This window comes from Sapajus apella, unplaced genomic scaffold, assembly GCF_009761245.1.
Source record: "Sapajus apella isolate SASKATOON/1434 unplaced genomic scaffold, GSC_monkey_1.0 scaffold44, whole genome shotgun sequence".
NCBI classification, from domain to species: Eukaryota; Metazoa; Chordata; class Mammalia; order Primates; family Cebidae; genus Sapajus; species Sapajus apella.
In genome coordinates this window covers 6929390-6943422 of record NW_022436984.1, presented here as the reverse complement: position 1 = coordinate 6943422, position 14033 = coordinate 6929390, and the positions used below count along the sequence as shown (strand labels likewise).

The 14033-nt window shown below is 39.3% G+C and overlaps 1 protein-coding gene across 12 annotated transcripts in view; it reads right to left on the bottom strand.

Moving 5' to 3' along the window:
- LTBP1 (latent transforming growth factor beta binding protein 1) overlaps positions 1-14033 on the bottom strand; it is a 461690-nt gene that overhangs the window by 46844 nt on the left and 400813 nt on the right. For 8 of the 12 annotated variants that reach the window (XM_032239266.1, XM_032239267.1, XM_032239269.1 and 5 more), the window contains 2 exons: positions 10768-10893; positions 6525-6668 (listed from right to left, as the gene is read on the bottom strand). In XM_032239266.1, the coding sequence (XP_032095157.1) occupies positions 6525-6668; positions 10768-10893 (270 nt within the window). The remainder of the gene's footprint in view (positions 1-6524; positions 6669-10767; positions 10894-14033) is intronic. The other 4 variants (XM_032239268.1, XM_032239271.1, XM_032239275.1 and 1 more) reach the window with 1 other exon arrangement.

Sequence of the window (14033 nt, the reverse complement as noted above, 5' to 3'; positions counted from 1 at the left end):
TGTGTGTGTGTGTGTGTGTGTGTGTGTGTGTGTGTGTGTGTGTGTGTATAGTTTGAGTATGTCACTTTGACTGATATGTCAGTTCATTCGAACACTGATATCTCTTTATCAGAAACTCAGATATGATTTTAGGTACTATCTATAGCAAACAGGAAATCTTATAAAAGCAGTTTGGTTTTTATACCAAAAAGATGATATCTTCTCATTGTCATCGTTGAATGTGGGAAGAACATTTGACTCAACTTTTTTTTTTTAAACAAGTGAATGTATTTTCCTTAGCCTTATCTACATTTACAGTATAGATCCATTACAAATACACAATACGACCTCAGGAATTTTATGGCCTTTTACAATGTTTGCATTATAAATACTGTGGTCTTACTTTCTTTAATATTTTTTCCTACCAAAAGTCTTTTTTTCCAATCAGAAATAATTTTTATAAAACTCTTTCAATGTTAAATTTATTTAACAGGTTAACTAAACACATTTTAAAAAACAGACTCTGCCAAATGTAACAGTTGACTGATTGTTACGTGTGGTTTCCTGCCTTTAAAAAATGTGTACATGCACAAAACCTGTGGTGTACCTCTCCAGGAAGGGAACGGGGATGCTGTGAGGGTTCCATTGTCAGAACTACCAAGGTGAGTTGTATTCTGTGTTCCTTGACAGTGGGGAGATGTTCTTTTTCTTTTAATTTAACCTAATTTAACTTAAGCAATCTGAAGCAGCACTCCTTACACAGAAGTGTGAACAGACATTTCCTCACTTGTGTGCTTCAATTAAATCTTTGAAAAAATGAAAAATCATTTTTATTCTGTAGAAGTAGCTAGGAATGGGGTGGCTGGGTTATGAAAGAGACATGTGCTTCCAAAGTGGAGAGGCAATTTATTCAACAGTTACTGAGTGTCTACCAACTTTCAGGCACCATGCTAAGCAGTGAGCTGTTTTGCAGTGGATGCAGAGAGAGTAAGATGCAGAGACTGTTAGCCACAAAAACAAAGAGTGTTAAGAGCAGAGAGGCGGAATCCTGTAATTCCATCTTGGGGATTTGGGGAACGTGTGACAACGTGGTGACAGTTGAGCAGACTTTTAAAAAGGCTTGAGAGAGATTTCAGGAAAAGCTTCCAAGAGGATGGGCACACTGGCTCATGCTTGTAATCCCAGCACTTTGGAAGGACAAGGTGGGTAGATCACTTGAGGTCAGGAGTTCAAGACCAGCCTGGTCAACATGGCAAAACCCTGTCTCTACTAAAAGTACAAAAATTAGGTGGGTGTGGTGGCACAGGCCTGTAATCCCAGCTACCGGGGAGGCGGAGGCACAAGAACTGGTGGGAGGAGGTTGTGGTGAGCTGAGACAGCGCCATTGCACTCCAGCTGGGCAATGGAGCAAGATTCTGGGTCAAAATAAAATAAGAGAAAGGCTTACAAGGGGAAGGGCACAGCAGTCAGAAGAGCTAGTAGTGGCAACGTCATCATCTTAGGAAAGCATAATTATTTGGGGTAGCCATAAGCAGGACACGGGCTTAGATGTAGGTATGGGGAATGTAGCAGAGAAAGCTAAACAAGCAGGTTATGTTATTGAGGATAAAGGGTCTTGTTGCCCTTCTAATGCATTTGGACTTCATGCTGTAAAGCAATGGTAAGCAGTTGAAAGATTGAATGATTTATACCAAGATCTATGTTTTGAAAACATTAACCCTGGCAGCAGTGTGGAGCAGGAATTGATGAGCGAGGCAGAGAGAGAAGGCAGGAGGCTACTGCAATGGTCCAGGTAAGTGTTGCTGAAAGACTGACCCAGGGAAGCAGTATCAGGAGCAGGGAGAGATTTGAAGGACACCCTGGAGGTAGAACTGGCAGGCTGTTATGATAGACTGCTTGGATGACGAATGGGGAGAAAAAAAATGTATGACTTCAGAATTTCTAGTATTGATATCTGGCAATTAATTGACACAAGGAAACGAAATGTTGATTAATTTGGGTTTGAATAACTGTCAGCCAAGGAGCCTTAAATGACACCCTGAAGAAAAAGTCCAACAGGCAGCTGGAAATAGGAGCATGGCACTCAGAACAGAGGTGGGGGCAGAAGATATTTACTTAGCAGGCAACATCATATAAGTAATGGTTGACTCCAAAAAATATCCCAGAAGAAGAACATAAAGTTAAGAGGCGAGCTAAGCATGCAACTACGTGGGATGTTGTTATTTAAGGAATGGGCAAGAGAAGAAGAACCTGAGAATGAGACAGGAAAAGACTAGTCCAAGAGGTAGGAGGATGCAGGGAACAGTAATGTCATGAAATCAACCACAAGGCAAAGAAGGGGGAAAAGATGACAAAGCACTGTGAAATGTTTCAGAAGAGTCTGGGATGAGACTAAAGAGTCCAGCGTATAGAAGCTCACTGAAGGCTCACTTAGATGAAGAGTCAGAGGGCCTGATCTCAGTGCCTTGGAGGTCACATGGAAGATGGTTCTGTTGAGGCAGGGGAATATGGATGTCCTTTCAGGGTCCAGGGGTCAATGTGGTGACAGACACTGGATGGTGACCCTGGAGGGGACTTCCTTTTTAATCTATTTCTGTATTTCTCAATTTTCTATGATTAATGTGTATTATCTTAATAATGAAAAACAAAATGAAAAAAGCCAATTTTGAGAAGAATTTGATGTCTTAGGGTCCTCAGCCCTAAAAGTAGAAATGGTGACGTGGGAAGATCCCTGAGTTGGGTTCCTGAACCAGTTCTGCCATTCATTAGCTATATAATCTTAAGAATAACATTTAGGACGTTTCTCTGGGCATCAGTGTCTTTACCTATAAATAAAACAGTTGAGCTGGAAAATCACTAAGGTGGTTTCTAAATGCAGAAGTCTAGGATATAGCTCATGATGTGGGAATAAGATCTCAAATGTATTAGTGAAAACTGATATTTTAAGAAACCCTATGATAAACTGTTCAGTAAAGTGAAGAGTTATTTTATAACACAAAGAATCACCCCAACTTAAATGCTTTATACTTTCTGATTTTGTTTCTTTGCTTTTCTTAAAGTGGAGAATACCTGTATGGATTATAATATATATTTTTTTCATTGTGTTATTTTCATTATACCTTCTGTTTTAAGAATAAGATTCAGTTCGTACCACAGAATTTCCTCTGTACACCAATCAAGGCAGAGAACAGCATTTTGTGGGTAAGGTTTGAAGGCTGCAGTTGCCAAGATTAAATATTTACTGCTTCCTTTACAGTGCCCAAAGACATAAAGTTTTTATTGAGCAATTATCACAGGCACTAAGGAAATAATAGCATCAGACTATATTTCATATCCATACCTTCTTAAATGTGATGAGTGGCCTGGTATGGACATTTTTTACTTCTTTTTCAGATGCTTTTAGGCAATGCACAGCAATGTAAATTAGTGGCCAAAGGCCCAGGCAGTAAAAAATGCTAAGATAGACCTAAAATATGTATATATATATATAGGCCAGGAACGTTTAGAAATAAAAACCCTAGGACATTACAGTTCCAAAGTACTTTAAAGGCTCATCTGGGGCAACACCCTGCTGGAAGTGGGTGCTCTTCTGCCAGGCCAGTGGGTATCCCACCTGTTCTTGGATGCCTCTGGGAAAGCACTCCAGTATTTTGTGAGATAGCTTTTTTGCTGACTAGCTCTTGTTAGTTACTGGAAAGCTCTTCTGGATACTGACCTGAAATCTGCCTTCCTAATATCCTCCCCGTTAGCCCTAGTCTGTCTTCAGTATGATACCACATGAAATTATCATGCTACTGCTCATTGCTGGAATACAGATTGTCCTGGGGGAATTTTACAACCAAATAAAAATGTGATAGCCTATACTGGCAATTTATCTTCCCCTTCCTAAGTAGTTTTCAGGAAGGATGAGAACTCAGTTTTAGCATATTATCTTTATAATGAAATTCATTTGAATTCTATTCTGAAAACTTTTCTTTAAATTTGGTCTAAAATGTTTTGTTCTATGGAATAGCAGATTCTTTTACTGGACAGGGTACAAACTCTCTTCACTGGCCTACATTTAAACAATTTGCATTAACTGGTGTTTTCTTGCCCTCTGTAAAATATTGCTGATGCCCATGGAAGGGAGAAAGCTCAGAGCCAGCCGGCTATTCTTGCAGAGGTCCACACACTTCTGCTCCTACAGGCTGCACAGTATGCAAACCAAGACTTACCTAGGTATATTCTCAAACATTCTGTGTCAGCGTATTGATTATTGTGCTCACATAATTTAATTAAATATTATATCAACCAGTAAAATATGAATGTGACTAGAAGAGCTGTTTCTAGGGTAAGTCAAAGCTTTAGAAAAATTGGATAAAGTTGAGTCAGTAAAAGAAATACTATCAAATTAGGTGTGGACAAGACAAGTGTAAAAAAATTGAGAAAAACTGTAAAAATATAGAAGGATTTTACATTCGTTTTGAAAAAGCCTTTAGATTCTTACTCCTACATATCCTAACACACAACAGATGGGGTCTATGCAAGACAGCCAAGCAAACTCCACAAATGGACCCCTATACAAAAAAAGACCATAGACTTTCTCTTCAAAGACTGGTACATGAATACACTTTTTTTTTTCTTTTGAGACAGAATCTCACGCTGTTGCTCAGGCTAGAGTGTAGTGTTAAGATCTCAGCTGATTGCAACCTTGCCTTGTGTGTTCAAGTGATTCCCATGTCTCTGCCTTACTGATTACAAGCATATGCCATCACACCTGGCTAATTTTTGTATTTTTAGTAGAGATGGGGTTTCACTGTGTTGGCCAGGCTGGTCTAGAACTCCTGGCCTCAAGTGACCTGCCTGCCTCGGCTTCCCAAAGTGCTGGGATTACAGGCGTGTGTGTGCCTGGCCAAATGCACACTTTTATTCTTCGAGTTAAAAATTAAATTTAGAAAATGTGTTATCTTTTTATGATTTCTAGTTTTTTGTCATCTTTTTCAAATAAATGATAATTATTGGCTCTCATGAGTCAGACAGAAGGCTTCTGCTGAAGTTTATGGCTAAATTCAGTCTCTCAGGATACTGCTAGAAAAGTTTTTTAAAATGAAGACTGTCATAATACTGTCTTAAACTCCATATAAACAGTCAAAGTTTACCAAGAACTATACAAATTGAGGCATGATAAAAGGCAAAGCTGCCAGGAGCTATACAAATGAATAAGCTCAACTAGTTATTGGTTGGGTCCAATAATTATCTTTGTATATATTCTCACTCTCCCTTCCTCTACAGAGTATGGTCATTGGAATATCCTGTATTTTTTCACTTAGCATTGTATCACATACATTTATCTTTATCATGACTATCTAATCTTCACATAGACCATTTAATGGCTATATATTATTATGACATATTAATTCATTCAAAATAACACTATAGATGAGGTGCTACCCTATGGAACCAAGTAAAAATAAGAAAAAGACAGTTACTTAACCAATTCTGTTTTTGATCCATCATATGTTTTTGTTTTTTAGCTATTGTAGATACAATTAAAATGAAAAATCTCTTCTTTACAGAATATGAATTGTTGCAATGGCCACTTGAATGAAAAGAAATCCTCCCACCAGTAATAATCTGTCTCTTCTCTTTCACAAAGTTTTTAAGTTACAGTCTGTTCATTTAATTTGGCACCCTTCACCCTTCTACATTTAATAGCTGAGGAATTATATGTGGGTGAAAATATTTTTATATTTCATTTCCTCTTCTTGCAAAGATAGCTGGCTATTTTACACGGAACAAGTGTACCCTCCAGAGGAGTAGTGAAGGCTATTATGGCAGCATGCATAAAATTGACTGAGAAAGAAAAGAAAAGGTCTATGTTTCATTTTACTTGGCTCTCAAAGGATCATGTGGGCCTTTGCTTTCCCTAAAATACAACCAAGCTATAGCTACATGGCACAAACTAAAAGGGTGATTGGGAAGTTGATTAATTTATCTGGAAAACAGTCCAACTCTCTATTTCAGTTTGCATGGTGACAACACAGCCTAAATCAAATTTTAAGTGAATGCAAACATAGCCCCTCTTTAGGCCAAATTCTGGAAAAACACCTTAAGAATTCCAAGTGGAAGTCTTTGTAGATCCTAAGAGGCCTATATGTTGCTTTTAATTTACAGAAGTGTCAAGACACATTTCTCTAAGGGCCAAGAACGTATGGAGGATTATACAACTTAATGAGATGGTGCCACACTAAATCCCGAGCTGATCGCTCTCTAAGTTTTAAGCAGTCCCCAGCAAATGTCATCATCGTTTTGGATCCTTTACATTACTGGAGGCGTCTCTGGTTTGGATAGAACATTAGAGGCCATCTAGCCCAAAGAGTCATCACCCACATCTTAATTCCACTGACAAGGCAGGCACAGAAGAACGTGGAAGCTTCCAGGGAGAGCCCTATGTCAGCACATCTGGCTTCTTCTTATCTCACTCCCAGTGTTTATCCCAAAGCTGTGTGGGTGCAGGTCTTTGAGAAGAGCCTGCTATCCCCTTGCACAGTGTCACTGGGACTTACCTGTGGAGGCCAGGGAGCGGCACTGCCCAGTCATGGGGCTGTACTCCTGGTTTTCATCCGCACACACGCACAGGAAGGACCCTTCCACGTTTTCACAGAAGGCTTCACCACACACTCCACTGAGCAGTTCACATTCATTCACATCTGGAAAAGGGAGAACAGACCAAGTGAGATGTGTGCCTCGTTCATGACAGCTCTCTATTTCACCAGCTGTGCCAGGGCTAATAGTGTCTTGCTGAAAAGAAGGCGATCCCCAGAGAGCAGGCAAACCCCTTCTGCTCTTTTAGGGAAGGGGCTCTTTGACGCAGAGCTGTCAGATTTGGTCTGTATGAAAGGACCATGAAAACTGAAGATAAAGGTTCTAAATTCCCAATTTAGTTTTAAAGGACACCCTGGAATTCTACTGCAAACCTAGTATGTGCCCACTGACCACCTAGTTTTATCATTCCTGACTTTTCAACATAATGAAGTCTTAAATGATCTAACACTCTACTTTCAGTTCTTTTTGTTTTTTGAGACAATTTTGCTCTGTCGCCCAGGCTGGAGTGCAGCGGCGCAATCTCAGCTCACTGCAACCTCCACCTCCCAGTGATTCTCCTGTCTCAGCCTCCTGAGTAGCTGGGTCTAATAGGCGTGCGCCACCATGCCCAGCTAATTTTTGTATTTTTAGTAGAGATGGGGTTTTGCCATGTTGGTCAAGCTGGTCATGAACTCCTGACCTCAAGTGATCCGCCCACCTCTGCCTCCCAAAGTGCTGGGATTACAGGCGTGAGCCACTGCGCCCGGCCTACAATCAGTTCTTGATTCAAGCAAAGTTAGAAGCACTGGCACTTCAGTAACCACAGAATTAAGTTCATTTTAAAAAAAAACTTTAAAAATCTACTTAAATGTCTGAAAATACAGTTCTCTGGTAGCCAAAACATCCATAATTATCAAGAGAATTCAGATTGTGTATTCCTTTGAGAAATGAAGGAAAGACCCCTATAGAGATACTCATCAGGCTACATTAATCATTCATGTAAAACAAATTGGTGCAATAATTATTCACTGATCTCATGATGCCTTTTCAAACTCTGTTGATGTTCCACTGTGTAATTTCTATTTTGCTAAATGTTTTTCTTCTGTACTTAAATATACATAATTAAAATACATTCAAGGAATCTCAGTGACAAGTACACTTTATTCAACATTTTGCAAGTACACAGCCCTAAGAAAGACTAATTTTATGTTTGATCTTACCCAATAGTACTTTTTAACCTTCTTTCCTCCTACATTTTATTCATGAATATCCAGCTCAGCAAAGTGTCCAACTTAAAGTCTGAAATGCTCACGTCTTACGTATTAAATATGTATAAACATTAGCTTTCATGAGCATACCTTGAGATGGTTTATACAAAGTTAAACATTTGAGCAATTATCTAAATCATTCCAGAAAAAAATCCTCCTTTCAACTGTTATACCCAGTTTATTGGACAAAATACATCTGGACTTATTTGGGTAATTACCTCAGTTTTCCATTTCATTTGTATATAAACAGATATAAACTCAATGAACTATTTTCACTTATGAAAACTACTATAACATAAAGCAGAGTTGAAATATTTAATCAATCTAGACTGTCATATTGAGACCAGAAAAGTGTAAGATATTGCCAGTTCACATTTATCAATTTTAGGTAAATGTCCAGTGGAACTTTGTACTTTCCAGCATGTATTATTTACATGGCTAATAAACTCTATCCCATCAGACTGCGCTAACTCAATCAAGAAATATTTCCTAGCTTACTGCCATGGGGCAGGCCTATACGGCCTATATGTGGGGAAACCATGATAAGCTAGCAATCCAAACTCCTGCCTTCATGGAGCGTATAGTCAAGTTAGGGAGATTAACAAAATAATCTTACAGGATTCAGTGAGTATGAGGAAAGAAAAGTTCAGAGCTCAGTGAAAGCGTAGAAAAGCAGACCTTAAGTGCCAGGGGTGGTTAGAGGAATGATACTGGAGCCAATAGCTGAAGGATTAGTAAGTGATAATGGGGGAATGGCTGATTCATCCTGTAGCTCTACACAACACCCAGTGGGAAGTGCCTATCATAGGCGCTCAGTAAACATTTTTGAAAGAATGAATACAAACACAAATGAGATGACGTTTGTTAAGTTCACCAAAATGATAACAAATATTCCTTCTCTAAGGGTGGTGTTTTGTGTGCCAAGCTGAAATGTCAACATGGGTTTGGTGTGCTCATCTGGCTGGTTAGAAATGAGCATTAAGCAGGGGCTCTGGGGCTATGCGGACTGATATCAGATATCTGATATGGTTTCTAGATATGGTTCAACATCTGATATATAAACAGTTAGTAGTTAAACAAAATTTACTGAGCACCTACAATAAGCCAAGCATCGTGCCCTGCCCAGGGAGAGGCGAAAAAGTTTTCAATCATATAGAGGTTATAGCTTTGTAGAAGGGGGCTGCAGGTGGTATACCCATTATTAAATTATTCCCTGTAAGGTTGTTAAGTACCATAATAGAATTTGCTGAAGGTGCTCTGGAAGCAGAGGTGCTCTGGAAGCAGAGGTCACAGCTCAGCCTGAGAGTGAGGGATGGGGCAGGGATGGTGTCTGGAAGACGGCACAGAACCTCAGTCTTCAAGAATGAGTGAGAAAATCCAGGACTCAAGGAAGGAGAGGTCAGGAGGATAGTCCCAGCAGAATGAGAGAACAAGACAGTCAAATAATTTCACAGTGACGTGGGAAACCACAACCAGTCTGACATTGCGGGAACCAACAGGTGAAGAAGGAAGTGGTGAAGCTAAGGTGGAAAGTAGGGCCACATCACAAGACCCATCTGGTGAAAACATTATGCAAATGTCAAACAAATGTATTTTGGTGGAAAGGTGGCTGAACAGGAGTGGGAACTAAAATTAGGACAGTCTTAGCTATATCATTAAATATTTATGTCTTGTTGTGAATAATTCTTGAATAATTATCTATGTTTTTGATTAGCTAATACTTATTCATGAAACTACATCATTGATTTGCAAATAATTTTTGGTTGGGAATTAACTGAATTTCATAATTCCACAAAAGCAGTTATTATTCAAGTGACATCATTAAACTTTGAAAATCTTGTTTTGCAAGTTTAATATGGATGGAAAATGAACTAATGTTTTAATTGCAAATTTCCAAACCAAATAGGTGTTGACTCCTCACGTTCCATCTGCCATGTAGTGAATATGGCTACTTTTCTCTAACAATAAAGAAAAAGAAAAGTCTTGCTATCTATAAAGTCTTCAATTTGATAACCTTTCTTCTCTTTCCAATTTAATTGCTCTAATTGCAAATACATTTCATAATGAGTTTGACTTGAAGAAATCACATCATGTCAGACAATGAAATACAAATTATTTTCTGTATGAGCTTTTGTTGGACCACATTCCAGGACATCTGATGATATTCAAGATTCCTTCCACCCCTGTCAATCCCGGGACAGACTGAGGAAATAGCTTTGCACAATTCAAAGCATCCTTTCACAGGTATCATTCTTGGACATTGAAGCTCCTGCCAACACTTTGCCTTAAATGCACTGCCTAAGGGGGTACATTTCAAAGACAGATAATCTATACCACACACCAGACTCTACTTCCTGTGCCAAAGGGAGTCTAGAGTTCTGCATACTCGGTTAAGAGTTTAAACAGATGTTCCTGTTAAAATTCATTTAAATGTAAAGTCATAGTTTTATATTTCTTTATATGTCCCTAACAATTTCAGAAGCCATAGGATTTTCTGTTTTTGTTTTTGAGAAAAGGTCTTGCTCTCTTGCCCAAGCTGGCATGCAGTGGCATGATCACGGCTTACTGAAGCCTCAAACTCCTGGGCACAAGAGATCCTCCCACCTCAGCCTCCCAAGTAGTTGTGACTACAGGCACCCCACCATCAAGCTTGGATAATTATTTTTAAAAAAATTTATTCATAGAGAAAAGATCTCACCATGTTACTCAGGCTGGTCTCAAACCCCTGGCCTCAAGCAAACCTCCAACCTTGACCTCCCAAAGTGCTGGGGTTACAAAGTGTGAGCCACACACCCGCAACATAGGATAATTTTGCACACCTTCAAACTGTATGACAAAATCAAATTATGACAAAGCTCTACCCAAATTACCTGCTTAAAAGCTCCTGTTGTTCATTGTGATTTCTCTTCAACAGGGACATGTGAAACACGCTGGGAAAAAAAATCTAAAAACTCACCCACACACCCTTGCCCATCCTGTGGGGCTTGAAAGCCCTGATAACAGAGGCAGCGGAAGGAGCCAGGTGTATTGTCACAAAACCCGTGACTGTCACACACAGTGTTGTTTACACATTCATCAATATCTGCAAAAAAGACATGGAACATCAGACACAAAACAAACACGGGCTGACAAACACCAGATATTAATGGATAAACAGGCACTCAACACATCCCGATTAGTGTGTGATGATGAGATGATCATGTTTACACAGAAAACAATTTTTAAAACATTTTACGTATCAATAAAATGTTTTGATGAAAATGGTTTAACAGCCAAAAACAAACATTTACTACTTTTCCTTAGGAAATGTTTTTAGACTGAAATGACTGCTTCAAGTGCCATGCCCAGTATTACCTAAATGTTTTCAGCTCTTTATTTCCAAGGAGGTTTATATTTTCTCCTACAGAGAAAATATGTAAAAATATTGTCACTTGTTTTAGTTGCAGTAAATGCTAATAGTATTTGCATCTGACAGTTACAGAAGGGAATGAGCAATGGTTGACTCAACATTGTGGGTAACCTTGATCTATACAGTATCCTCATGAAGTCAAGAGAGAGTCTGATGAAGTCAGCAGGGTAGCCAGTCAGTCCCTATCCCATAAGAAAAGATTTTATGCCACCAATTTACAGTCCCTCAAGGCCCTAACCGTCTAGGCTGTTCCAGCTGACTGGCTGACTTGCCAATTCATTTTGTTCTCCATAAACCTGATGAGAGTGACCTTGTGCCTTTTTTTCTCATTAATAAAAATGTTCTTTTAAAAGTGATGTCTCAATTGTAAAGTTACAACAGACTTTTAGATATAATTCTTCTTTATCCTTACAGTTACTCATTTCCTTCTCCCTTCTCTCCTTCCCGTTCTCCTTGGGTACTGCCATATCTACACCACCACCAATTGCCTGGAACTCTGCTCTCTCTGCCCTGGACTTAACAGTCATGCCAGATGCAAGTTTTTGGAGAAACAAGTAAGAGAACATAATGACAGCATCCAAACATATGTGAAGAAGATTGCAATTTTATGTTCAAATAATGAAATCAGATAACAAATGTTAAAGAAAATGACAAGTTCAATTTTACTTGACAGAATTTAGATTAGGGAGGGTTAGTATTAATAAAATCGAGCATTTCCTCTTTTAAACTTTATTTTCTCAACTCAGAACAAACAAACAAAATACATCCCTTCTCCTTTCTGGGCAGGGCTCCTTCTCCCATCCTGACCAGTCTCTGCCTCCTGGTCCCACCTGTTCATCCTTCTCCAACATCTCCAGTTATTCCTCCCCTAGATCCTACCCTCACTGACTTCAAAAATGTTAAAATTGCTTGAAAATAGCTTTCATCTGATCATATCATCACCCACTGTGCTTTTCTTCTTGGGTACTCACTGCCACATCTCACGCCACCCATCACCTGGTACTCTGCTCTCTCTGCCCCTGCACTTAGCAGTCATGCCAAAATGTAAGTTTTTGGAGAAAATGTTAAGAAAATGTAATGACAGCATCCAAATATATGTGTAGAACATTGCACTTCCATGTTCAAATAATGCAATCAGATTACAAATGCTAAAGAAAATGACAAGTTCAATTTCACTTGACAGAGTTTAGTTTGAAGGGAATTAAACTTTTTGTATCACTGCAAAATGCCTCAAAGGATTATCTATATTGTCTTTATTTCCTATTACAGTCTATCTGCAAATGGAAATAACAGTATCAATATGAGTAATATTAATAATAATATTGGTAAGTTCCTACAATTACTGTGAGCATTAAACAAAATAACATGTACAAAGTGCTTTGGAGACTGCCCGGCATGTAATGTAGGGAAGCATCCAACATAGTACACATCAATTTTATTATTATGGCTACGACTGCTTTTCCTCTTCCTCCTCAATGACCTCCAATCCTACTTCCTAACTCTTTATCCTCTAAGAAAAAGCACCAATGACCAACTCATCATTAAATCTCATGATCATCTTTTGGTGAATGATCCCTGACCTCTCAGTCTGGCTGAACGCCCACTCCTTGAACACTCTCTTCCCATGTTCAGTGACAGAATATTCTTCTTGTTTTACCTTGAGCTGCTCTGGCTTGTCCTTGTACTTCAGCAGCCTGAAGGTGGGTATCTGCCAAGGCTCCGGCCCTCCTTGAAATGTGCTGTGTGCTCAGCACTTCCCTCCACCCTTCCCACGCTCGCCCAGTTTCAATGACCATGCTCCTTGGGATAAATCCTCCATCTTCCTCTCCAGCTAAGATTCTTCTCCCAAGTATATTTCTTAATCATTTCCATTGGATCTTCTGCCATGAACTCAAACTTATCAAGCCTAAAGCTATATGCACTGTCTTCCTACTAAACCCCGTTTCCCAACCTTGGTGACTTGAATTGAAAAATCAATGAAATTATTTCCAATCTAAAAAATGAATCTCCCTTACAACATTAAACCCAAAAAGACACTCAATAAATCTGTTTTGATTGATTTGCAAAGTCAGCGTGAGGCTGAGTTCACAATTTATTTACTGATTACAACTGTGAGGAGGAACTGCATCGTGTCACCAAATTACTTCACACAGGCCACTGCTAATTTTAGACTTCCTGAGATGGGCATATGTCAAAGAGAGTATTTATGTTATTCATTGAACCACAGGATTTAAGGGCTGGAAACAAACTCAGAAATGCTTCAATTACTACTTACATACTGATGATTTCCCAGCCTCTCTCAAAGATTGACCTCTGTCCTTTAGAACCACTTACCTAATACCTATTGGATATATTCATAATAAGTGAATTTATTATCACTCCCCTCTTCACTTTAACTCAACTCCATTTCTCCTATTTCCTTCATCAGCAAATCCATTCTGTCACCCAAGCCAGAAACCTTAATGCCACCCTTCCCTTTCTCCCATTCTCTGTCTGTCCCTGTCGTGTCCTCTTTTCTGTCTTTCCTGACACTCCTCATACTCTTGGTGAGTCTTCCCATCTCCAGTCCTGCCTTCCTCCCACTATCCATTCTCCACCTAAGACTCCCAAAGTGCTCTTTGCAGAACGCAAACTCACCCATACCATTCCCTTGCCCAGTGTTCAGAACCTCTTTTTGACTAAAGGGTAACCATGCTGCTTAGTAGGGCATGGAGCACGCGTCCTCTTCTGCCTCTTGCCTATTCGTCTGGCCACAGTTCCCAGACAACCTCCTTCCCAGTTTACACTCTGGCTCAAGTAGCATACTAGAGGTC